Source organism: Elephas maximus, chromosome 21, assembly GCF_024166365.1.
Source record: "Elephas maximus indicus isolate mEleMax1 chromosome 21, mEleMax1 primary haplotype, whole genome shotgun sequence".
NCBI classification, from domain to species: Eukaryota; Metazoa; Chordata; class Mammalia; order Proboscidea; family Elephantidae; genus Elephas; species Elephas maximus.
This window is the reverse complement of record NC_064839.1, coordinates 40,312,228-40,339,097: the sequence shown is the minus strand read 5'-3', so window position 1 is coordinate 40,339,097 and position 26,870 is coordinate 40,312,228. Positions and strand designations below refer to the sequence as shown.

At 43.1% G+C, this 26,870-nt stretch overlaps 1 protein-coding gene across 1 annotated transcript in view; it reads left to right on the top strand.

The window, feature by feature from the left end:
* Nucleotides 1-21,247, top strand: part of GLG1 (golgi glycoprotein 1) — a 162,052-nt gene extending 140,805 nt beyond the window's left edge. The window contains exons 16-26 of the mRNA XM_049864940.1: nucleotides 89-177; nucleotides 1,098-1,215; nucleotides 2,407-2,499; nucleotides 5,395-5,532; nucleotides 6,943-7,066; nucleotides 7,788-7,930; nucleotides 8,130-8,231; nucleotides 9,378-9,485; nucleotides 10,755-10,875; nucleotides 11,540-11,646; nucleotides 16,157-21,247. Of these exons, the coding sequence (XP_049720897.1) occupies nucleotides 89-177; nucleotides 1,098-1,215; nucleotides 2,407-2,499; nucleotides 5,395-5,532; nucleotides 6,943-7,066; nucleotides 7,788-7,930; nucleotides 8,130-8,231; nucleotides 9,378-9,485; nucleotides 10,755-10,875; nucleotides 11,540-11,646; nucleotides 16,157-16,324 (1,311 nt within the window). The 3' untranslated portion in view covers nucleotides 16,325-21,247. The remainder of the gene's footprint in view (nucleotides 1-88; nucleotides 178-1,097; nucleotides 1,216-2,406; nucleotides 2,500-5,394; nucleotides 5,533-6,942; nucleotides 7,067-7,787; nucleotides 7,931-8,129; nucleotides 8,232-9,377; nucleotides 9,486-10,754; nucleotides 10,876-11,539; nucleotides 11,647-16,156) is intronic.
* The last annotated feature ends 5,623 nt before the right edge of the window (nucleotides 21,248-26,870 follow it).

Here is a 26,870-nt window from a genome sequence, read left to right as displayed (position 1 = left end):
AGTCTTCTGAAAACTATATGAATAAAATGCCACCCACCACTGCTGACTAAAACTCACCACAGAGCTGATTTTCTTTCTTATCTTTCAGGTTCAGATGAAGGATTTTCGATTTTCTTACAAGTTTAAAATGGCCTGTAAGGAGGACGTATTGAAACTTTGCCCCAACATAAAAAAGAAGTATGTAACTTCTAGTTGATTGTCCTATTTCTCCCAAGACGCTCTTAGCTACTGAATAAATCTCCAGGATATCCGACAACCTCCTATTGTCTAGCAGGATTAGCCCTGGAGACCTGCCTGTATTATCTCTTCGGTAGTGTGGCCATATACTTGAATTGTCTGGGCAGATAATCTTTATAGCTGCCTAGAGGCACAACACAACTGATGATAGTTCTTATATGGAGAGCCCATAGGCTAAAGGAACGTTTTGAATTTCTCCAGGCTCAGGCAATCTAACTGATAGTTTGTGTACTTAGAGGAGCAAATTGCAGTGTGAGTGAAAGATGTTAATTGACTTCCTCCTGGCATCATTACATTATGTCATTTTCACAAAGCAGCAAAGGCTTGTACTGAGTTATCTAGTGAACAAACAAAAAGTTTATTCATTTAAGAATTAGTCTTAAAGAGGAGAGCGAGAAGCTTTTATGGCATGGCTGCCCAAATTCTTCCATGCTGGCCTTTGAAAAGACATGTCTGTAGAACACATTTTCCCTCATATAAACCAAGTTACCATTTTGCTCAGGTTTCTGTACCTTTCAGGAATGCGTTTCACAGTATGTCAAGGAGACACGGTCCCAAAGATAAGACCAGCATTCCTCTGTAGTCACTTGTTTTTAACAAAGCAAGTGTTGAACTCTTCCTTGCACACATGTCCCTTTCTGGCCTCCCCTCCAGTCAAGAGTGTAGTCAGCATTGAGGCTGCTGTGTGAGTTTTAGGACATACACAGTCAAATAATTGCTGCTTTTAGCACTCTAAAAAACAGTGAGAATTACAGGGAAAGGCATTCAAAAACACGGTAAAGTGCGTCATGAATTCAGGACAAATGGTGTGGCTCCTGCCCCAGTCCAGCCAGTCTCAAGCCTTCTCCTTTCCTTGGCAGGGTGGACGTGGTGATCTGCCTGAGCACCACTGTGCGCAATGACACCCTACAGGAAGCCAAGGAGCACAGGGTGTCCCTGAAGTGCCGCAAGCAGCTCCGGGTGGAGGAGCTAGAGATGGTAATGCCTCACAGCTTCCATTCCAAGAAACCACAGAACAGGGTTTTTAGGAAGTTGGATGAGGGACTAGGGCAAATTGGAAGACATTAGCCACTATTCGGATGATTAAGACTTGAAGCCATATGCTAAAATTTAACCACATGTCAATTAGTTTCTTGATTCACTTTTTTTTTTTAAGCATGTGGTACAATCATTGGCTCAATAATTCCTCAAGGATGGGGGTTCTTTCTCTTTCTCCACTCTGCTATCTTGGCATCAGCTTCATCCTAAGGCTGGTTTCCTTCATGGTTACAAGATGGCTGCCTTTAACAGTTGGGCCACCTGCTCCATTATTCATATCAAGCAAGGAAAAGAAAGATGGAAAGAAACGTTCTCCCACAATGAAATAAAGGTGCATTCCTTCAGTTTGATTGGGAAGGGTCAGCTTTGGATTTGTGCCTGCTCGCTGACCAGTAACAGTCTCTAAGGAATGTCCTGCACTGATCAGCTTACTGATCATTAAGGTGAACTGGATAATGGGTAGGTAATCACAATAGGCACTATAGGAGGAAACTTCTTGCTTTACTTTTGAGGTTAAACCCGTGTTAGGAAGAAGTCTAAGAAATATTCTTAATATGGTTTGTACTGCGGATCATATTTGTTTCACCTCAGTGTGAACAAAAACTAGTAATGAAAACCAAACAAAATTAATTTCTCAAAAGTTGCATTATCTGATTTTCATATATAATGGCAGTGATTCAGTGATAATTCTGTTTAAGTGGAGCTGACCTAATTGTTCTGTTATATAGACTTGTTTCAAGCTGGAAGCTTTTGGTCCCTAGCTTATGTGCTCACCTCTTTCTGTAAAATAATAATACTAACAGTGACAGTAGAACCCTGTATTTACATGGTTGTTTTAAATACTAAGTGGTTTCCATATATATTATCTTATTTCATCTCACAGCAGTCCTGCGAAGAGGTCCAGGTAAGTCGTAGCATTTCATTTGGCAAACAAGGTCCAAGCCACTGTAGTTATTTAGTGGCAGAACTGTGAGAATTACAGTTGAGTCTACTGGACAACCCTACTGCCATTTTGCTGTATAGAAGTGGTAGTCACTAGGCAAGATCCAGTCAACAGATAAGTATGTAGAACATTCGACAACTCTAGCTTAAAATAAACTCTGTTTTCCATGCTGGCTCCCTCTCATGCAGACAGAAGACATCCGTCTGGAACCAGATCTGTATGAAGCCTGCAAGAGTGACATCAAAAACTACTGTTCCACTGTGCAGTACGGCAATGCTCAGGTAACTTTGGTTTTGTTTTTATTTTTTAATTATAAAAGTATTGTGAAAATAACATTTTAATGATTAATTCTTCACTGGTGGGAGAAGCTCCATCACATCCTACCTGCAATCCCCTCTTAAGCCAAACCAGACTACTTTTCAGTCCCCAACAAAGTTCCTTACCTGCCCTCCCTTTGTCTCTTACTCATTTCCTTCCCCGTTTCATGTTGCCCTTCCCCATCGTGTCTGCCTAATAAACTCCTAATCATCCTTCAAATGCCTCCTCTTCTCTGTAGTTTTCCCAACACTCTGTTCCCATTGCACAGAACTTCTTAACTAGAGATCACATAAGAATTCACCTATGGAATTTTTTTTTTTTTTTTTAAATACAGAGAACAGGGTCCTACCCATAATCTCCGAGAATGAAGGGCAAGCAAATGATTTTTGTTTTTGTTGTTAATTTCTCCTGGTAACTCAGGTACTCCTTCTAGTTAAGGTCATTGCCATGGTGCTTTAGCTTTTGAGATAATTTCTTCGTTGGCTTGTTGTATCTAATACTGCTGATGCAAAGTCTGATGTCATTCAGATTCTCATTATCTGCAAAGAATCCTATAATTTCGCCGTGGTGTGATTAAGTCTGGATTTTGTTTTCTTTATCCTGATTGGCCTTTTCAATCTCAGAATTTCTCCATTTCTGGGACATTATTGATCATTATTCATTCAAATATTGTCTTTCTTTCTTTTTTGGAACTCTTATTAGCTGGATCATGTGAATCTGTCCCCCGTGTCTCTTAACTTTTTCTTTCATGTTTCCATTTCTTTGTCTCTTTGTTCTTCGCTGAGGTTTGTCAGTTACAGTTCCCAGACTGAAAGCTTTTTTTTTTTTTCAGCTTTGTCCATTCTGCTCTTCAGAGAGACCACCAATTAATTGAGTTTTTAATTTCAACAATTACATTTTTTGGTTCTAAGATCACTAATTGGTTCTTTTCATGACTACCTGTTCTTGATTCTTCCTTACCATTTTCTCCAGTATTGCTCAAACCAAAAAAAAAACCAAACCCACTGCCATCGAGTCGATTCCGACTCATAGCGACCCTATAGGACAGAGTAGAACTGTCCCGTATAGTTTCCAAGGAGCGCCTGGCAGATTCAAACTGCCGACCTTTTGGTTAACAGCTGTAGCACTTAACCACTACGCCACCAGGGTTTCCGTATTGCTCAAAGGATGTTAAATATATTTTTGAATTCTCATTTTAATTGTTCTGTTGCCTCTTTCCCCTCAATTTTGTGTCCTTGCTTTATCTCATTTATAACCTTATGGCATTGTTGTTGTTATTAGCTGCTGTTGAGTCAGTTCCAACTCATAGCAACCATATGTAAAACAGAACGAAACACTGCCCAATCCTGAGCCGTCCTCAGAATTGTTGCAGCCACCAAGTCAGTCCATCTCACCAAAGGCCTTCCTGTTTTTGGCTAACCCTCTAACAAGAATGATGTCGTTCTCCAGGGACTCATCCCTCCTGATAACATGTCCAAAGTATGTGAGACGTAGTCTTGCCATCCTTGCTTCTAAGGAGCATTCTGGCTGTACTTCTTCCAAGACAGATTTGTTCGTTGTTTTGGCAGTCCGTGGTATATTCAGTATTCTTCACCAACACCATAATTCAAAGGCATTAATTATTCTTCGGTCTTCCTTATTCATCATCCAGCTTTTGCTTGCATAGGAGGTGATTGAAAACACCATGGCTTGGGTCAGGTGCACCTTAGTCTCCAAAGTGACATCATAGCTTTTCAACACTTTAAAGAGGTCTTTTGCAGCACATTTGCCCAATGTAATATGTCTTTTGATTTCTTGACTGGTACTTCCATGGGTGTTGATTGTGAATACAAGTAAAATGAAATCCTTGACAACTTCAGTCTTTTCTCCGTTTATCATGATGTTGCTTATTGGTCCAGTTGTAAGGATTTTTGTTTTCTTTATGTTGAGGTGTAATCCATACTGTAGTCTTTGATCTTCACCAGTAAGTGCTTCAAGTCCTCTTTACTTTCAGCAAGCAAATTTGTGTCATCTGTATAACCGGGTAGTTAATGAGTCTTCCTTCACTCCTGATACCCCATTCTTCATATAGTCCAGCTTCTTGGATTATTTGGTGAACTATTGGTGATTTTTCTTGTGCCTTGAGAATTTCATTGAAGTCCCATGACTTTAGACTACAGTCCTCACTGCTGCAACTTATCATCTGCTTTCCTTCTTCATCTTTTTTATAATACTTAAAAGTTTGGTGTAGGAAAGGGGAGACTTCAGGATATACTTTATTTGCTATCTTAAAATCCATTCCATGGCACTTTATGCTTTTATGTTAGTGTTCATCTTTTTTTAATTATAGCTATCTACTTATATAAGTTTGTCCAGTGAGATTATGTATTTGTCAAGGGTAAGGATTGGGTCTGATTCATAGCATCTAAGACAGTCTATCCTCACGTGATAAACAATCAGTAATTGCGGAATTAGGTTGAACCTCCTGACTTTTGCCTACTACCTAGTCAGAGTTCTTGATCCAGGAATATGCAGAGAGCCTAATGTATGCTCCAAAAGGAGACTTGAAAAGGAGCAGCTCTAGAGGGCAGAAGAAACCAGGAATGCCAAGTGGCTTTCCTTCCCTTTGGACTCCAGTACAGCCTGCTACTCATCCTTAATTTGTATACAGTTTGGTTTGTTATTAGCCCTAAGCTTGTGGGTTTATGATTCTCCTTGGAGTGGAAATCTTGATTCCCATTGCCTGAGAATTAGAAACAAAAGGTACTTAGATAGAAAAATGGAGGGCACACTAAGAGAACTGATGCTTCACAGTTAGAATACGTGGATTGCCAATCCCTGACACACTTCTCAACTTGACCATAATTCTTATGCCATAGATTATTGAATGTCTGAAAGAAAACAAGAAGCAGCTAAGTACCCGTTGCCACCAGAAAGTATTTAAGCTGCAGGAGACAGAGATGATGGACCCAGAACTAGACTATACACTTATGAGAGTCTGCAAGCAAATGATAAAGGTAAGGAATCCAAAACCAAGGGCTCAGTAAGTAAGGGTAAATCAAATGACAATGATAACATTAACTTCTTTAAATTTCAGAGACTATTCATATAATTTTCTAATATTAGCGTCTTTTGTACAGCTAAGACAGTGTTTCTCAGAGTGTGATCCCTATACCAGCATCGTCATGATCACCTGGGAACTTACAGATTCTTGGGTCCCATTCAGATCTACTGAATCAGAAACTCTGGGAATAGAGCAGACAGTCTGTTTAAGGAGCCCTCCAGGTGATTCTGATGCATGCTCAAGTTTGAGAATCACTGAGCTGAGATGACTTTGGCCTGAGGTACAAATAAATGTATGCCCAATAAATACAAGATTGGTTTTGAAGGAGGTTAATGGTAGGTATACTGAGAACACCACTATTGAACTTCCTGATCATCCATCTACACAAAAGCTTTTTTTAATCCTGCAGGTTGCTTTGTTTCATTTACTTCTCCAGTGGATGTTCTCTTGCATCAGGGCTGACTTGAGTACCCGGATTTAAGTTCCATGATCTGTCCACATATACACAGAGAAATCTATGGTTCTAACCCCTTACTTCAGCTTTCCGTTAAAACAAAATGCTACTTTTCACCCTATCAAATAAATTCTGAAGATGATTTTGAAAGTTAGAAATGTCAGGCTCTGCTTTGAGAGAGCTCTGTAAGAATTTGATACCTTTTATAAAAATCAGCAATGCAAGTTCCCACATTAAGATGTCAATAGATAATAATCACTTACATATTAGAGAACTAGAAATGGAGCTCTGGGAAGGGAGGCTTGATGCTCAAGGGTCTCCTCCAGAGTTTTCAGACACTGTGACACTTAAAGACTTGTAGTTTAGCAAGTAGAGACGAGCTTATTACAACTAGTCTAAAATGAATCTCTACCTTAAAGGACAATAACAAGTACACAGGGGCTAGCTCCACAGTGTCCGGTAGGCTCATAGCCCCTGGAGTTAAGAGGTGAACCAGACTGGGTCGTTACCCCACATGCTTTTTCACATTGGTTGGTGGGTAATACTTGGGTTTTTCCACTGGGATTGGGTAGATAAGTCTTGAGGGCTACATGGTCACCTGGTACAATGTTATGCTTAAACAGTATTTAAGCTCATAAGATGCCATGTAATTTACCAAAGCCATATAGGTAGAGGATCAACCCCATGTAATATAGGAAACAGTGAGATACTGGAGAGAAATTTGGGAGAAAATGGGTAAAAAAAGAAAAGCTTGGGGTCAGGTACTTATTCAGGCTTAGCCAATTCTCTGGTACTTAGTGATACCTTCAGGCTACTTCTTTCATAAGCATTCCAGTAGATGTGAGAGTGATCCCAGATGGTACTAATTGCCATATTTGGATAACTGTATTATAAAAACTTTGTTTGCAGAGGTTCTGTCCTGAAGCAGACTCTAAAACCATGTTGCAGTGCTTGAAGCAAAATAAAAATAGTGAACTGATGGATCCCAAATGCAAACAGATGATTACCAAGCGCCAAATCACCCAGAACACAGGTAGGCTGGCTTTCCTGCTGAGTATACAGCTGAAATGGAATTGAGTGGGTACAGAATTATTTAATTAAACTGCAGGTGCTTTATTACCCATGAATTTTAAGGGCAAGAGACTGTGTGTAAGCAGAATGGTTTACTCCTCCTTCAAAGAGGATCCAGAAAAATGCAATGAAAGTCATGGAAAAGAGGAAGTTAGAAAAAAAACAGAAAACCGCCCTTGAAAGGCCTTCTGAAGGAATCAGGGCTGAGTCCCCTGCAAAGAAACGCCTAGAGATTTATAAAACGTCATGCATATAGCAGGAGAATATGTGGGTAATCGGTTTTAGAACAGATGAATATAGCTCTGAGTTGCAAGATCCTGTATCTCAATGGCAAGGTCTGTTAGATATTTCCTTCTTGGTGTTTTCAGGTATATCTGTTGTAGGGAAGGTTGTCTGCTTGATTTCTGTGAAGATTACTTAGAAGATTAGGTCCATAAGACCCTGCAGAGCTGCAGTGCAGAGCCAAGGAATTCCTGGAGATCTCCAGATCTACCGTTTTACCAAATCTTAGTGCTGATTAAAAACAGTGTAGTGAGAGCTCAGGAAATATTCATGGAATAAATTCATCAGTGGTTGTAATCATGGTCATGTACTTAATGTGCCCTTCTTTGCAGAGTGAGTGTCTAAAAATCTGTTAATCTAGGTAGAGTACTTTATCACATACTTAGCACTTTCTGTTCTAGATTACCGCTTAAATCCTGTGCTAAGGAAAGCCTGTAAAGCTGACATTCCTAAATTCTGTCATGGAATCCTGACTAAGGCCAAGGATGATTCAGAGCTAGAAGGTCAAGTCATCTCTTGCCTCAAACTGAGATATGCCGACCAGGTAAACTGGCCTGGGCTCTCCACAGAAATGTATATATGGAGCCAACTCTGCCCCTGGGAGTTTTCTCTTTTGAAGTCCCTGGCTTGCTCCTACTTTTCCTAGACCTTTTCATACCTTCCCAATCCAGGGGCTAAGGGGCCAAAAAAAAAAAACTGAAGTTCTCCAACAGGCTGATTTATGCCCCCTTTCTCACATGTAGCGCCTCTCTCCAGACTGTGAAGACCAGATCCGGATTATTATCCAAGAGTCTGCTCTAGATTACCGACTAGACCCTCAGCTCCAGCTGCACTGCTCAGAAGAGGTAGGATCTGGGTATAAAACTGGTTGTGAACAGACCTGATCAGAGAAGCTACTGTTGAAGAATTCTTTACTATGCTTTCTTTCTCTTCAGCCCTGAATCTGTGGTTAGTTGAAGGCCCGTCTTCTATGCTCTCCATTGTCTTTGCTCCTGGTTTTTTAACACCGAATTAGACTTGGCTTTAGTGCTATAGGATCAATATAAGTCAGAACCAACTTGATGGCAGTGGGTTTTGGTTTGGTTTTTTGGGGAGTTAGTGTTGTCGCTACACAACTTTGTTTCTATATTTTTCTATTGAAAAGGGTATTCTTTTATTTTACCTATCTAGATATGATTTGTTCTTTCCTTCTCCTTATTCATCATGGTCAGCCCAGGGCACCTCAAGTCTTGCCAGAAAGATAAAAGTGCTCCCATAATTGCCCTAAAGAAATAGAAATTATTAGACTTCCTAGCTAGATAAGGACATGCAGAGAGCCCTGTTCAACATATGTCAATTTTAGGGGATCATAGCTAAAGATATTTCAAAAAAACTTATTAGAACTGTCCAAAGAAATTTAAACATTTCTCCGTTGCATGGGCTTTGTTTCAGGACTCTTTTGTGTGTTTCTGTGTGCGTGTGCATGCTTGTGCTTCCAGACTATAAATATGGGTTGACCCTCAGCCTCTGTAAGTGGCAGGTTTTTGCTTTTAATGTTTTACTGGCGATATAACCTTCCTTCTTGTGGAACCAGGGAGTATCCATCTTTGTGACTAGTCCTGGGACAATCTGACTCAAATCTCAGGGTAGGCAGCATAAAGATATATTGGTACTGATTTTGGACTCGGTATGCCAGTCGTTGTGAAGGAGAACAGAGTCTAGCATCCAATACGAGAGAGAAGGGAGTGAAATTCACCAGGACTCTGTTTGAGAAGAACCCTCATCACACGTGGTCGGAAGATCACCAAATCGACATGTTTCAGAGACCATGGCTTCTGGTGATAGCAGGGTTGTCCCTCACTTAGAAAACAGCAGTGAGCCATCATGAGGCAGCACCAACACTGCACTGTCCGGAGCTTGTTGGAATCACCAGACTCATTGGGTTTTAAAACCTTTTGCTCATCGCTTTTGTTCAGTGAGGTGGCCTTATTTTGTGTGTGTCTCCTGACCAGATCTCCAGTCTTTGTGCCGAAGAAGCAGCAGCCCAAGAGCAGACGGGTCAAGTAGAAGAGTGCCTCAAAGTTAACCTGCTCAAAATCAAAACCGAGATGTGTAAAAAGGTAACTACCATCACATTTTTAACCCCCACTTCCTTTTTTTTCCTCTTTCTCTTCTTCCCTTTAATACTGTAGTCTGCATGCCTTAATTATAAAATCTGAAATCCACACCTTCCTTTGCAGAATTCTATGCTGTTCTTTCTTACCAAACTTTAGTTTGGCCCTTGACCATTAATCTCCTATACCAGGTGTTCAGCATTCATAAAAATCAGTCAAACTAAACCTTTAGTTCATTTCAGAAGCATCGAATAAAAACAGATTTATAGAAGATATGACTGCTAACTATAAATTATACAGAATTGAAAATGAAATCCTATTTAATCTTTTTTAAAAAGCTTTCTTTAAAAAAAAATGTTTCAGTGACATCATTATCAAGTTGATGAGATTGTGGTATGCAGATTTTTCAACTGCTAAAAAACTTTCTGATTCTGCATTGTCTGGGGAATGGTAGGATTTGGTTAAAAACTAAATTGAGATATTGTCCTTTGGCTCCATTATCGTTACTTTGAGGAGGACTTTTGGGGCAATATTTGGATTTTGGTTTTTGTTCGTTTTTGTTATTGTTGTTTTTCAGGGACTCCAGCCTTTCTATAGATAGCAAACTGTAATTTTTGCTTAAGAAAGCCTTTCTGGCCTGTCTTTTCCTTCTTTAATTTCATGATGTCTAAATGGAGAGTCTGTAGGGTTGCCGTCAGTACTATCATGTTTGTGTTCCTCTTGTTCAGAAAACCTTTAAACTCAAAAAAGAATTATCTTGTAGTCATACTTCTTTTCATTTTGAGCAAAACAGCACTGGAGTGAAACACTTTGTAAGCAAGTATACCTTTGTTTGATTAGGAATTTCAATCACTTACATCTGCACCACTTTATAGCATATCACCCTGATTTCCAGATTTCTTAAAGTGACAAAATAACTGTATTATACCACTAAAAATACTAACATTTAGGAACTTTAAAATAATATGGCGTACCAGATACCAGAAACCCAAATCGGGTCTTAAAATCACTAAGGGGTAGAGAAAATCTCATCTTTTTACCTGCTACTTTATTTAGCAGACAGCTTTGCATGCACTAGATCTCCAAGACATATTTATTAAATTGGATGCTACTGTGTTCTTTGCATCATTGCCACCTATCCCAGAGTAATCTCTCTTGTTAACCCTCAACCTTCCCTCCTTGATTTTTTTTGTTTGTCTATAAAGTACTTACAGGCAACAGATCTGATGCATTTGCTCTATAAAAGTTCCCTCTGCAATGGTCTTCCCTTCCCAGGAAGTGTTAAACATGCTGAAGGAAAGCAAAGCAGATATCTTCGTGGACCCAGTTCTTCATACAGCTTGTGCCCTGGACATCAAACATCACTGTGCAGCCATTACCCCTGGCCGAGGGCGTCGTAAGTCACTCCCAACTCAGCTCTGTGTTCACTCTGACCCTATCTGAACCTGAACTATTTTGGAAGGAGTAAAGACTTCCTCCCAGACATCAGTTTGCAGCCACTCTGATCTGTAGCTACAGCTCAATCACAGACAAAATCCCTTGTGGACCTGGTTGATGCCAGGACTAGGCTTGTATAGCAAAATGAATTTAGGACTAGTCCTACAGGTGTAACTCCCCTAGCCATGATCAGAGCTACGGAATTGTTGGAAGAGAAGGAGTTGTCAGTTATTTATTGGGGAAACAAAAGTTAGGCCATCACCATAGCCTTCATTTTCCCCTTTCCCAAACTAGAACAGCTTTGTCAGCTTCTCCAGACTAGACTCAATAGACAGGTTCTGTGTGAGGCTGGGACCAGGGCAGCTGTAAAAGTTGTGTCTGAGCCAGGCGTGACCAATAAAAATGAAAGAAGTTTTAGGAGAGATTCTCAACAGCCAGCCCTGGAAATTAAGTACCATTGCTTTCCCTGTTGGATCTTGGGTCAGGCTTCCTGGAATGGATTTAACTTTGTTTAGCCCACAGATCTGAAATCTCTGGTGCTCGGATGCTTTGTTGCCCACCCTTTCAGGAGTTTCTCTGTTCTGTAGTTTCAGACCTTTCTGCTTATCCCTTTCCTTCCACAGAAATGTCCTGCCTTATGGAGGCCTTGGAGGACAAGCGGGTGAGGTTACAACCTGAGTGCAAAAAACGCCTCAACGACCGGATTGAAATGTGGAGTTATGCAGCAAAGGTAATGACCCAGAAAATCTCCTAAAGCAACTATCTCTTCTGCCAATCTCTTAATCTCTTCGAGAGACCTGACTGGTCGTCTTATACTTATCATCAGACCTGGCTGTAATTGTATATGAAAAATCTGTCAGTGCACCTTTTCTTTAAAACTTCTTGGCTGTCCATGAGCCTGGAGCCGCATCTCCTTTTGCACTGGGTTTGTGTCTTCAAGGCTCTGCCCAGGCCACTACTTTCTGCCCTCAGTTACCCATAGTCAGCCTCTGAAAAATGAGTCACCAAAAGGAGGGATGTGACTTAAGCCAACCGTGCACCTATTATTTGTCCAAACTCAAAGAGAAAACGGACCTCAGGCCCATGAGAAAAGAAAGAAATTCTTCCTCTCCTGTCTTGTAGGTTGTGTTTTTAATTTCACAGAGTCTTTAGGAGAAGAATATATATATGAGACTAGCCCTTAGCTAGCCTGGAACATGGAGAATAAAAGAAATGATGAGACATCAGGACGTTTGTGAATGTGTGTGGTACCCATGCTAGGGGAGATTTTTCCTACAAAAATTCAGTCTCAGTGAGAAGAAGAACAGTTCTCATGTATACATTGTTTTATAGTTTACAAAACACTTTGATGGCTTTATTACCTCATTTGAACTTTGAGATAACCCTGCAAGGTAAATGGAATGATTATTTCCTCACTTTACAGTAGAGGAAACCATGACTTCAGAGATGATGACTTGTCAGAGGTTTCTCGGTGAAAAGGACATGGTTCTGGATCCGTGCTGGATCCCACAGTGGAATAGATGTTTCCAGTTACCTTAAATGCAGAGAGTGACCGCGGGACTCACCTTTTTCCTGGTTAATTTCCTCCTGTCACTCATATGCTTAAAGGCCAAGGGGAACAAGGCAAGAGGGAAAGACCACAGAAAATCTTTTTTTTTTTTTTTTTTATTGTGCTTTAAGTGAAAGTTTATATACCAAGTCAGTCTCTCATACAAAAACTTATATACACCTTGCTATTTTTTTTTTTTTATATATATACTCCTAGTTGCTCTCCCTCTAATGAGAAAGCACACTCCTTCCCTCCACTCTCTATTTTCATGTCCATTCGGACACCTTCTGACTCCCTCTGCCCTCTCATCTCTTCTCCAGACAGGAACTACCCACATAGTCTCATGTGTCTAATTAATCCAAGGAGCTCCCTCTTCACCAGTATCATTTTCTATCCCATAGTCCAGTCCAGTCCCTGTCTAAAGAGTTGGCTTTAAGAATGGTTCCTGTCTTGGGCTAACAATAGGTCTGGGGACCATGACCTCTGGGGTGCTTCTAGCCTCAGTTGGACCATTAAGTCTGGTCTTTTTACAAGAATTTGGGGTCTTCATCCCACTGCTCTCCTGCTCCCTCAGGGGTTCTCTGTTGTGTTCCCTGTCAGGGCAGTCATCAGTCGTAGCTGGGCACCATCTAGTTCTTCTGGTCTCGGGCTGATGTAATCTCTGGTTTATGTAGCCCATTCTGTCTCTTGGGCTCATAATTACCTTGTATCTTTGGTGTTCTTCATTATCCTTTGGTCCCGGTGGGTTGAGACCAATTGATGCATCTTAGATGGCCGCTTACTAGCATTTAAGACCCCAGACACCACTGTCCAAAGTGGGATCCAGAATGTTTTCTTAACAGATTTTATTATGCTGGTTGACTTAGACGCCCCTTGAAACCATGGTCCCCCAAACCCTTGCCCCTGCTACGCTGGCCCTCGAAGCATTCAGTTTATTCAGGAAACTTCTTTGCTTTTGGTTTAGTCCGGTTGTCCTGACCTCTCCTGTATTGTGTGTTGTCTTTCCCTTCACCTAAAATAGTTCTTATCTACTGTCTAATTAGTGAAAACCCCTCTCCCTCTCTCCCTCCCCACTCTCATAACCATCAAAGAATATTTTCTTCTCTGTTTAAACTATTTCTCAAGTTCTTATAATAGTGGTCTCATACAATATTTGTCCTTTTCCAGCAGACTAATTTCACTCAACATAATGCCTACCAGATTCCTCCATGTCATGAAATGTTTCACGGATTCATCATTGTTCTTTATTGTTATAAGTCGGAATCGACTCGATGGCACTGGGTTTACTGGGTAGTATTCCATTGTGTGAATATACTATAATTTATTTATCCATTCATCCATTGATGGGCACCTTGGTTGCTTCCATCTTCTTGCTATTGTAAACAATTCTGCAATGAACATGGGTGTGCATATATCTGTTCGTGTAAAGGCTCTTATTTCTCTAGGATATATTCCAAGGAGTGGGAGTGCTGGATCGTATGGTAGTTCTATCTCTAGCTTTTTAAGGAAGCGCTAAATCATTTTCCAAGGTGTTTGTACGATTTTACATTCCTACCAGCAGTTTGTAAGTGTTCTAATCTCTCTGCAACCTCTCTAACATTTATTATTTTGTGTTTTTTTGGATTAATGCCAGCCTTGTTGGGGTGAGATGGAATTTCATTGTAGTTTTGATTTGCATTTCTCTAATGGCTAATGATCGTGAGCATTTCCTCATTGTGAGCATTTCCTGTTAGCTACCTGAATGTCTTCTTTAGTAAAGTGCCTGTTCATATCCTTTGCCCATTTTTTAATTGGGTTGTCTTTCTGTAGTTGAGTTTTTGCAGTATCATGTAGATTTTAGAGATCAGTCACTGATCAGAAATGTCATAGCTAAAAACTTTTGAAGTCTTTGGATGAGTATAGATGTTTGATTTTTAGGAGCTCCCAGTTATCTGGTTTTTCTTCTGTATTGTTAGCGATGTTTTGTGTACTGTTTATGCCATGTATTAGGGCCTATTTTTTCTTCCATGATCTTTATTGTTTTAGATTTTACATTTAGGTCTTTGGTCCATTTGAGTTAGTTTGTGTGCATTGTGTGAGGTATGGGTCTTATTTCATTTTTTTTGCAGATGGATATCCAGTTATGCCACCACCATTTGTTAAACAGACTGTCTTTTCCCCATTTAACTGACTTTGGGCCTTTGTCAAATATCAGCTGCTCATATTTGGGTGGATTTACGTCTGGATTCTCAATTCTGTTCCACTGGTCTATGTATCCGTTGTTGTACCAGTACCAGGCTGTTTTGACTACTGTGGTGTTCTAAATATGTTCTAAAATCAGGTAGTATGAACTGTAAATATGTTCTAAAATCAGGTAGTGTGAGGCCTCCCACTTTGTCATTCTTTTTCAGTAATGCTTTACTTATCCGGGGCCTCTTTCCCTTCCATATGAAGTTGGTAATTTGTTTCTCCATCTCATTAAAAAATGTCATTGGAATTTGGATCAGAATTGCTTTGTATCTATAGATGGCTTTTGGAAGAATAGACATTTTTACAATGTTAAGTCTTCCTAACCATGAACAAGGTATGTTTTTCAACTTGTGTAGGTCTCTTTTGGTTTCTTCCAGTAGAGACCACAGAAAGTCTTCATACCTAGACGTAAGGGAAATGAGGGGAAGGAATCATAGTTGTCACAATGCCAAGCACTTCTCCCTCTTCTCCCAAGGGAAAAGAGGTAGCTTTGAAGTCCTGGTTCATTCTGTCCTCACTAGTTTCCACTCCCTTGAATCACTTAGCATTTCTTCAGACTGCTTGTTTTGTGTTGGCAAATGTAAATGCTGATGCTCAAATTGAATTGATCTCAAGCTTCTCCTGCTCTGTCCCATGTACATAAGATGAGCATAGGAGATGCTCGGCCCTCTCTGGGCCAGCCCTGCTCAGGCACCCAGACAAATGGGAAACTGTACTGACTCCAAAGAACAGGTTAGTGTGCACCTGGGGAACCTTTCAGTCCTGATTCTTCCATAACGGGCTACTCTGGAGGTCCATCTGAGAAACCAGTGAGGAAAACTGAGGATGAAAACTGGTTAGACTGTAAGTGTCCAGATTGGGCAAGTTGTTTAAGTATATTCAGTTTAGCCCACATTTGCAAATTATTAATTATTGGTTATTGATGTAGGGGAATGTTTATCATATAATGCTGAATGAAAAAAGTCACGATACAGAATTAACATACAACAGAACCTCAACTTGTTTGTATTTAAAAAGACAGCAAACAAAAAGTAAGAAGAAAAGTCAAAATGTCTAAGAAGCTATGGCCTTCTGCAAGTCACTTACTCCCCTAGGCCTCTGGTTCTTCATCTATAATATGGGAGTAATAAAACCTGCTTGCTAGGATTACTGTGAGGAGGAAGTGAATGAAAACATGTGCGGGGCCCTGACTTGTGTTATTATGTTAGTGGTGATCGCTGTGGTGGAATTGCGGGTGACTGCGCCTCTTTTGTATTTTTCTGTATTATTTTTTGTGGTAGACATACAGTTTTATGATCACGAAAAAGAGTGGTAGCTCTGTGTTTTATTTTCTTGTTCCCTTCCCTCCTTCCCAAAAGAAAAGACATCAATCGAACTAGGAATTGAGGGTGGCAAGTTAGTCTGAGCACTGCCACCAGCCCAATTGTCTCTTAGAGGATGATGCTGCTATGTGTCCTTCCAGGTGGCCCCAGCAGATGGCTTCTCTGATCTCGCCATGCAAGTGATGACATCCCCATCAAAGAACTACATTCTCTCTGTGATCAGTGGGAGCATCTGCATATTGTTCCTGATTGGCCTGATGTGTGGACGTATCACCAAGCGAGTGACACGAGAGCTCAAGGACAGGTAGAGCCATCTTGACCACCAAAGGAACTACCTGTCCAGTGCCCAGTTTGTACAGCCCTCCTGTATAGTGTACCTACTCACCTCACGCTTCTAAGAGGTGACAGCAACACCCATGTTAGAGCAGCAGCAGGTATCCACTGCATTGTCCTATCTCAGACGTCACCCATGTCCTCGTTCTCAGCCATTTGTGCAGCATCAACAGCTGGCCGCTTCAGTTACTGCCTTTGTTGGCAAACTTTGGGTTACCTGCCTGTAGACAAGTCTTTCTCATACCAACAGAACTACCAGTACTTCCAGAACCAAGTCACCTGACCTGCAACTCATGATTTTTTTTAAAAACCACCAAAAAAAAAGAAAGCAATTTTTAAAGAAAGGAAAAAAAATGTATATAGTACCACATCTCCTCCAGGCTTAATTTGGGCAATGAGGTTATGTCTTGTGTGTGACTGTGTAAAGGCAGGACTTTAGAGGGGAAGCACACTACCCAGTATGCTCTAACTGGGATGTCTTGCTCATTTCTCAAAAGCACCTTTGGGCCATTTCAGGCTATGGACATCACCCAGGAGTGGGAAACCACTAACCAGCCTGCTCTGGGTCCACTTTTCTTCTGCTGAAACAGTAATGCCTTCAGTTCCCACTCTAGGAGAGCCACTGCTGGTGAAGACCACAAAGCCATGGGTATTTCTCTGATTCCTCACCTCAGTGAAGTACAACATGAGCCTCCCTAGGCCAACAGCATAAGGGTTGGGGAGAGGATCAAAAGTTCATGAAGCTTATCAGTCCCTTGAACTGTACTGACAGGCTGGATTCTGATTCTCTACAGGTAGCAGGATCCCATTGATCTTCCTTATCCAGGATAGTGCAGGACCCCAGTGGGTTTGGATTGACCCTGCTGAGGTAGTTCTTCCAAAAGTCCTCAGCTTCACCAATAGGCATTGACTAGGAGGAAGGGTTCCTTTGACACGTGGATGGAGGGAGGGGCAGGGCAGGAAGGTTCCATTCACTCTGCTTTATTTTTTAGGCTAAAATATAGGTCAGAGATAATGGCATGGTCTCAGGGTGTGGCTGGCAGTCCCACCTGACCTTTCTGCAGGCTCAAGACAAGCTCCTTTTTACCCCTACATGGAGACGGTGTGGAAAGTGATTACATTAAAAGATGGAGGATTTTCTCCATTTTTTTTCCTTTCTATCCATTTGCTGTGTATACCCACTCCCTTAGGCATTGGCTAAATGCCTTTCTAGAACCTGAGCTTTGTAGAAGCAATATTCCTGGCTTTTCTCCCTCATTCCCCCAGTTTGGGGAGGACAGGTTTGGGGTATAAACAAGGAGGAGTCCAGGCATCATGGTTCAGTTCTGGCACACCTTTGAATGAGTCTGGGGCATAAAGTCATAGTGGCTACAGAGAGGACAGCATGTACAGTAGGAGATATATTTATATAATATATATTTTATTAACCTATTAGATGTCCACAAAGTATTCCAAATCACGTGCCTAAAACCGTCCACATAGACCAAGGCCCATTCATGGTGCCCTTCCTTCCCCTGCCTCACCTCTGCCACTGTCCACATATGCTGCGGTACCTAAAGCAACATTTGTCTTCCCTGAAATGTGTTCACATTCAAGGTGGGGAACGTGTCAGTGTGTGTCAGCAGATCCAAATCACTCCTTGTCTCACCTGACTGACGTACATTTGAATACTATGGTTTTCTTCTTTTTTGCCTCCTTCCCTGGAGGCAGTAGGTTCTAGAAGCCAGCTATATATATCCAGTCCCCCCTCCCCCCCCCCCAGCTTAGGGTAATACGTCACACCGAGGGGAGCTGCTAAGCTGCTTGGCCCCTTGGCCCTGCTCCTAGGGGCTTCCTGATTCTCAGTAACTGTCCTGGGATTCTTCAATCTCATAAAACTTGAAATTCTTGGAGTACATGCTGCATGCCCTGTCACCACCACTGCTGGACTTAATTGAGCTGGTCCAGATATTCCCTCTCCAGGGGCTCCCATCTGGGTGGTGGGGCTGGTGAGGCTTTGCATTGAGAACTGGGAATGTTTGATTGAGAACCAGGAATGTTATCTAAATGCAGGCCCCCCTCTGACGTGTCTGGCATGGTTTACAGGCTAGGATTAGGGTTCATCACTTGATGAGGGTAGGGGGTGCCGTGCTGCATCTCTGCTGTCTCCCTCCCAATATATATGTGAAGCATTCCTATAGTTCTAATGTGTCTCAATAGGTTTGTTCTTTTTTAACTGAGAGAAGATTCCATTAGTTGTGTGCAGCAGATTTGGAAATTTGAAAAGGTATTAGGCTCATGAAACATTTGTCATAGAAGTGATAACTCTAGTAGTATATTCAACTGCTTGTTGCAAGACAGAATTTCACCATCCTACTGGTTTTCCTGGGAATAGTTTCCTGTTACAGGTTCTTAAAAGTCCCCAGGCAGCATCCTGAGCAGGTGTTCTAATCCAAGGGATCCAGCACCATCTGAACTGGCAGCCCAGCCACATCCATTCTGGACCTCATTTGGCATGATAAAGTAGGTTTGGGACCACCTCCAGTTACTGGCCTCATAGGTCAATCAAGGGTATGAATCAACTAGTTGAGAATTAGGAAGAAAAGGAAAGCATAACCCTGGTGTAGGAGCTGATGATGGATTTTGGCCTTTATCTCTTCTCATGCAGTCCAGCCCATGAATAATAACATAAGTAGCAGGTAGGGTTTTTTTTGCCAAGGCCAAGTGATTCGCTCAAGGCTCTAGGCGTTTGCTGAAAATGACCATTGCCCAGTAACTGTCATCTAGCTTTGTCAGCTCACTCCAGTATCTCAGGGACTCTTACACATAGTGTGCTCACGACACTCCAGAGGCATCAGGAGTCTCCTGGGCTGGAGGCACTGCAGTACAGGAAATCAGAAATCTGAGCAAAATGTCAAGAACAAGACTGTTTCCCCTCAAACAGAGCTGCTCCCACAGAAGGGCAGCTCTGAGTGAGGCTTTCACCTCACTGTCCCCCGGTCTTGCTCTGTTTTGCTGCTGTCCCAGGAAGCAGCATCAAGATGGGAGCCACCCCGAAGGTTTGGGTTCACTCCAGTGGGAAAGCCCCCTCCTCTGCATTCCCTGGAGACCCTCTGGCTGTCACTTCCAGTTACAGCCCCAGTTCTGTGGATCCAGTCAGCTTGTTCTGAGCCAGCGCACCCTTAGAAGCTAGGGGAATTCTGGGGTGGCTGATTAAGTTGTGTTCGGTGAGCAAGGTGGCGACTAGAATCCATTGTAGGCCTTTAACTGTCTCATATCCTGAAACTTGGTCTTCTGGGGAACAGTGAGCAGCTCAAGGTTGCAGGAGTAGGGAAACTGCTTTCCTAGAGGTGCAACAGAAAATTACTGGCAGATGTCATTTCTTCCTGTTTCCCAAAGTCATCTAATAGAAGAACCCAATGGTGAAGAGAAGTACCCAGCTGTTGTATATCCAGACTTCTGGAAATGTCTCCCATCCTCCCTTAGCCCAGGTTTCTGGTCCTGCCCCTATCCCAAAGATCCCCACTATGGAAATCATCCGGGGAGAGGTAAGTTGCTTCTTGGGACCTTATTTCTTAGCTGGTCTCAAGTCTGAGAAAAGGTTTTCTCTTCCCATTCCTTTCCCACACACAAAAAAATAAACATTTGCTACATATAACTTATTCTAAGTAAGCAGATAAGGAAAAGGAAGCTGAATAGGGACCTGCAAAGTCAACCAACCCAGCCACACAATCCTGGCACATTCAACCTAAATTTTGGCCATGGAACAGAGAAGACTGCCATTTTCAAGTATGTACATTTTGCCTGTTTACTTATATTTCAAATTCTTAAGAATTTGAAAAACCTCAAAGATCAGAATGCTCCATTTTATTTCTCACCTTTTGGGTAGCACCTATGTACATTATAAAATGTAGTATTCTAGTGCTGAGTTTCTCCTGGGCTTCTGGGTATACTTCTTTCTCTTCTCCTAATTCTTGGCCTCTTTACCCCTAGTCTATGATTCCCAAACGGTTTGTGCCAGAGGATCTGATGTTCAGGCCTGTCTCTCTCTCTCATCTGCCTTTAGTTAACCATTTCTCTAGCCACACTCCTCCTCGGTCCTCCTCCCTCCACTGGGGCCAAGGTCACATGTTAGGGCAAATCCCCCTTTCCACTCAGACCTTAGACAACAGATAAATCACTAGCAAGCCCAGACTGAATCTTCAGGGTGACAGACTCCCCCAAACCATCTGGTGAGATCACTGTGGGGACCCAGGGATTGTTTTTCATCGAAGTAGAAAGGTGGGACTATCCACTCAGTGGGTGTGAAAGGATCCTGACTGGTGGTGTCCTCTCCTTTCCCTACCCCATCATCCCCCACGATGCACAGTAGGGGTTTTGGGAGGTACGTTAAGGAAATCTTCCTGGGCAAGGAGAAGTTCAGACAGTGCCTCTATATTCTGCTTTTTGCCTTTTCCCCCAAGAGGACTGACATCTGGACCCCAGAGCCCAGCAGGGCGCTATGCCAGACAGGCCAGGTGGTTTGAGCAGGTCCCAGCCAGACTACAGTGCACTGGATGCAGTGCCGACAGGAGGGCTGGCAACAGGAGGGGTTCCTGAGCAGCTTCTCCCAGCACAATGTCCTGGGTCAGTCCAAGCAGGAAAACAGACTGCACAGCAAATGCTGTGAGCGCTTAGGCCTTTAACTTTTTTTTTTTTTTGAGAAAGAAAAAAGGAAAGTAAAATGAAACCTCTTTTGTAAATGGTTTTCCTTTCTATGTACAAAATCCTGGCAGTTCCTTGTTTTTACATGTTCATGCTGTGTAATTTTGAGATGTTACTGAGATTCTGAACATAATGTGCATTTTTTTCTGTACAGATGAAATGGGAGAATTTAATAAAGAGTTTGCAGGTTTTTACTTGTTAAATCTTCTCTCTGGTCACTGGGAGGAATCCCCAATAATCTGTTTTACTAGTAGAAGTTTATAAAGCTATAAAAATGACTGTGAACTCCCCTACTGATGCTCACAAACCTTGCTGATAAGGTTTTCCATCTTCTTGGCTACTTAGGTCAAGCAGAGTAGGGCCATAGAGCTTTTTGAGGAAGGGGCACCTCAATGCTGTTGTTTTCAGTATGCTAGTGGCAGAGCTAGAGGTTGAATCTGCAGTTTCTGACTCTCAGGCTGAAGTGTCCAGAATGATTCATGTCCTGAGGCTCCCTCCTGAGGAGAGCACATACCTGGAACCTCTGTCTGTAGACAAACCTGGTCTCTATTGCCCCATCAAGGCCCAGAACTAGGCTGAACTTGTTTCAGTGCTCTCCTGTTTCCCTTTGTATTCCCCTCCTCCCCATTCCAACAGCCCAGTCCCTGGGGTCAGTGACCTTCACTGTGAGCCTTTTCTTCTGCTTTCTGTCACTTTGGGGAAAGATAATTTGCATCTGGATGTTAAAAATTAACAGCTTAAGGGATTTTCATGTTACCAGTGATTTCATGTAGTAATGTCAGTACTGATTCAAGTAATAGAATACTCTCAACAAAAGAGACAGTAACCTGGGACCCAGGGTTTCTTGTCTGAACACAAATCAACAGCTGTCACTTATGAGGTGGTGGTGGTGGTTGGTTTCCATCGAGTCAATTCTGACTCAAGGTGACCCCATGTATGCAGAGTAGAACTCCTCCCTAGGGTTTTCAAGGCTGTGTGACCTTTCGCAAGCAGATCACCAGATCTGCTTTCCAAGACACCTCTGGGTGGACTTGAACCACCAATTTTTTGGCTGGTAGTCAAGCACTTAACCATTTGTGCCATCCAGGGACTCCTTATAATATGGTAGCCCTTTGTATAGAGTGCAGTGGTTAAGAGCTTGGCTGCTAACCAAAAGGTCGGCAGTTCAAATCCACCAGCCACTCCTAAGAAACCCAATGGGGTATTTCTACTCTGTCCTGTAGGATGGCTATGAGTCAGAATCAACTCAAGGGCAACGGGTTTGGTTTTTGTTTTTGTATAGAGGCTAAGAGAAGATGAAGAGGAAAAAAGGAAGAGACTTGTGAGCCTTCTGAGTCCTAACTGTAAATATCCTGTCTAGGGAGCTTTTGGCAGCCATCTGCCTCTGAATATGAGGAATCTGATACCATACGCTCCCTTGAAAGTCTTGGAGAGGCCACCCTGCTTTAGTCTAAGCTCGGGAAATGGGGTTGCAAGGTTTGGACTCCTGGTCACCACAAGGGAAAAGTGGCTCTCTCACCCCAGCTCCACTCTGCCCACAAGTGGACATTATAGCCCCAAAGGCCCTGGCAGGGATGGGGAACATACTACCCAGATGAAGCCCCCCACCCCTAAATTTTGTATGTGAAGATTTTTCTGGAAAAAAGATCCTTGGCCAACTTCAGTCCTCAGAGGGGTTTGTCCTAAAAAAAGACTACGAACTAGTAGATTTTAGCCAAAATAGGGAGAACCTTAGAACATCCAACTCTCTCACTTAAATGAAGAAATGAGGTCCAGAGGGGAGATCTTGCTTTCACAAATAGCTAATTAGCAAAACAAGAATGCCTGGCCCTGGCCTGTATTTTTCTTCTAACCAGTCAGACTGGCTTTTGGACCTGTGTGACAAACCAAAACCTCAGCCTGCATTAGGTTTGGGGGTCAGCGGGGAGTGCCACTGACCTAACCCAGGAGTCTACAGACTCCTTGACAGGACCTCTTCTGGGGGCTATTGACCCTAGTCTTGGAAACGACCCACAGTGTAACAGTGTTTCTTCAAATTCCTTGTATTTGTGGAGAAACTTGGGAAGAGAGAGGGGAAGCTGAGGGTAACAACAGGCAGTAGACTAGGATGAAGCTGGTTGGAACAAGGAAGCAGTAGCTGTAGCACAGGCAGCTGTTCTGAGGACTTGGAAGTTGCTGTGGCTTAGATGGTCGTATTCCAGGGCCCTGGCAGGAGTGTGCCTTCTGCCTGGCTGTCTTGGAACCTGCTGCTCCTTGGCCCTCTTGGGTGAGAGGGTCTGGATGGTGGACCCAAGAACAATGATTCTTCCAGAGAGCAACCAGGATCAGGTTACAGAGCTAAGCAGCATCTAGCAGGCCCAGGTAGCAGTAGATCATACCATTAAGGGTCTGTTGGTGTTCTACCGCAGAGGAAACAAGCACAGGATAAAAGGTTGGGCCTAGCCCCCCTGACAATACATTTTCATGGCCTTCTCTTCCCCCCGCCTTTGTCACCTTCCCAAAGCTCGCTCTTGCTCACTTTGTCCTCCTGGAGACTGTATTATTCCCTCTTTTACAGACAGAAAAGTTAGACTAAAGTTCCGTAAGGGCAGGGATGATTTCTGTTTTGTTCCTGCTGTAGCCTCAGGATCACTATCAGTCTGAATTGACTCGATGGCAGTGGGTTTGGTTTTGCTTTGGTAGCCTCAGCACCAGATGTGGTAGTATGGGGGTGGATCTGAGGCCCAGAAAGGAAAATCGCTCACCCAAGTGGCCACAGGGTGTTGGGGGCAAAACCAGGACGAGACCCAGGTGCTCTTGCCTGGATCTAATACACTTTATCAGATATTAATCCAGGGCTCGGTGCTAAGTCTTCATCATCTATAGGAGCTCCCTCAGTCCTCCAGTGGGAGGGTGCCTCTCTTCTCTGAACCCCTGAATATTCTGTGTCCCTATCTTGGGATCCTTAGCACATCTTCCCTTGCATCCTAAGCATTGGTCCGGTGTCTGACCTAGCCCTCTAGACTCCCTAATGTTCACTCTGCCCTAACAAATACTTAGTACTCCATAAATACGTGTTGCATGAATCAGTCTGACAGTGAAAGTAGAGGTCAAAAACCATGGCTTCACCAGCTAGGGGGTCACAGGTCAGTGTCTGGGGAGTCCATACCAAGGTGCATGTCTCCACTATTCTTATGAGTCTCATTCCCGTTCATCTATGGCCCTCTGCACCCTGGAACAGAGCAGGTGGTCTTCAAATAACTCTCTGCTGTAACCCCCACAAGGAAATCAACAGGCATTCACTCCCAGAGAACAGAGAATCCAGGAGTGGCAAGTGATATCAGGACCTTGTGGATATCTGGCCCCACTACTTCACCGCACAGGCTCCAAAATCCAAGTCTAGGCGCCACCCATAGACAGAGGCAGAGCCAGAGGTACTTTGCCACATACAGCCATGCCTAGTTTGGCCTTCCAGGTAACCAGGGGTCATCAGAAAGTCAGAGAGTGGATTTTGGATCTCTGGGTCCGGACAGATGTAGGAGAAAGCCTAGAGTACAACCCCTGGTCCTCAGTGTACTCACCTTGGTCCCAGGGCAGGGGCAGCACAACCTCTGAGACCCAACTCTGGTGCCCAGATATCCCTGCCATCCCCTGAGGCAGCTGCAGCCAGCTGACCATGGGGTCCCCAAGTCTCCCTGTGAAGTCCTCCTCCTCCTGGTGTTGGCGTCTCAGGACACAGGAGACCCTCAGAGGGGCAAGGTGGTGTCCTAGAGCCACACGAAGTGTGAGGAAGGGAGGGCCAGCAGCTGAGATGAGCAGGCTCAGCTGCGGAGGCAGGGAGGCGGGGGGGTCGGAGAGCAGGGGGTTGCACCTCCACTGTAGGGAATGAAGGGGAGAGGGACATTAGCTAACACCACCAGCCTCTTTCAACTTAGCTCCGTATCCCCTTCTTGGGCCTGCTGGAGGTTCTCTTTTTCCTCCCAGCTCCCAGAGATTCTGCCTTTCTTCACCTCTCCCAGAATCTACTTTTTTCTCCCACAACTATCCAGGCTTGTTCAGAGGCTTGTTCAGCAGAGCATGGACTCTGAGCTTGTCTCTCCACATCTACCTTCCCTCAGGACCTCTATTATCCTTTATATATAGCAGGGCAAGGGGATGGACTTAATGTTCTTGATTAGGCTTCCCCCTGTGAGTCTAAAAGTCTGCATCTGAGGTGTCTATGTCTGTCCTCGAACCCTCCGAGCCAGTCCCCCGAGCACAAAGCTTGAACCTCTTCCCTGTCAACAGTCCAACTTCTCCAGCTATCCTTCTCTCCTTCCCTTCACCCCACCAACCAAGGCTTCCTTCAGAGGGGCTCTACCACCTACACCTTTCTCTACAAACCTACTACCACCCTTGTTCCACTGCAGCCCTACACACTAGGGGCTGTGGTGCCCTACACCCTAGGACTCACCCTGGTAGAGCAGACAGGTACCCTCTCCAAAGATATACTGGCCTGAAAACCATATGGCACAGTAGTAGATACCCTCCTCAGCAGGGCTGGCATTGCTCACAGTGAGGCAGGCACCATTCTAGGGCAGGTCCAGTTCTGCCAGGAAGTGGGGATTCACACTTAAGCCATAGGTGGGGGGAAGCCCGCTGACTCAGCAGGAAGGTGGCCCACTCCCCTTCAGCTGCTGGTACCAAGATAAGACATGGGCCCTGGCAGGGCAGCCCTGCACCACACACCAGATCTGTGGATTGCCTTGTCTGCTCCCCACAAGAAGGCTGAGGCTGAAACAGAGAGAGCAGGAAGACATTTGAGGCACCTGAGGAAACAGAAGATAGTGACCCACTAAAAACACCTCCATAGTTATTAAGCACTTACTAGGAACTCAGCCTAGTATGAGGATAGGGAAAATACCAAAAGTGAAGCTATAGGGACCACTAGAGTTTCATAAAAAAAGATAAACATCAATAGAAAAATAAGCAAAGGGATATGAACAAGCAGCATTCAGAAGAATTACAAATTCCCTCAAGAAATATTTATCATGTGCCTAGTATGTACCAGATTCTTTCTGATGCTTGGGATACAGCAGAGACCAAGAGACAAAAATCCTACCATCGTGAAACTTTTGAGTTAGGGAAAACAAATACGAAAAGATGGTTCATCCTTATTAAGAAAAACTTTGCATATTAAAGTGAGGTATTTTTCACCTATTAGGTTAAAAAGCAAAGATTAAAAAGATGAGTTTGAAGGATCGCAGAGAATTTGAGCAAACAGGCACTCTGCTGCACTGTTGGTAAGTGTGCTCAAAACAGTCTTTCTAGAGAGTCATTTGGCAATACCAAATTTATAAATCATCATAGTCTCTGATCTGGGAATTCCATTTCTACGAATTTATTCTATAAAAATAATTGAACTCAAGTATACTATATACCTGGAGCCCTGATGGTGGTTAAGAGCTTAGCTGCTAACGAAAAGGTCGCCAGTTCGAATCCACCAGCTGCTCCTTGGAAACCCTATGGGGCAGTTCTGCTCCGTCCTACAGGGTTGCTATGAGTTGGAATCAATTCTACGGCAACGGGTTTATACTGTATACCTATAAGAATGATCATTATCATAGTCTCTAATAATGACAAAATAAACAACTGTAATTACCTAAATACCTATACCTGTTGCCATCGTGGAGACCCCATGTACAATGGAACAAAACACTGCCCAGTTCTGTCCTCCTCTAAGATTATTAACTACAAAGAGAAAAAAAATAGTCATCTGCAGTAGAGAGACCTGGTAGACCCCAAATTAACCATCACCAGTAATGGGACAAATAGCCACTGCGTGCCTCCTGACATCCTGATATAAGGTACTAGGGGACA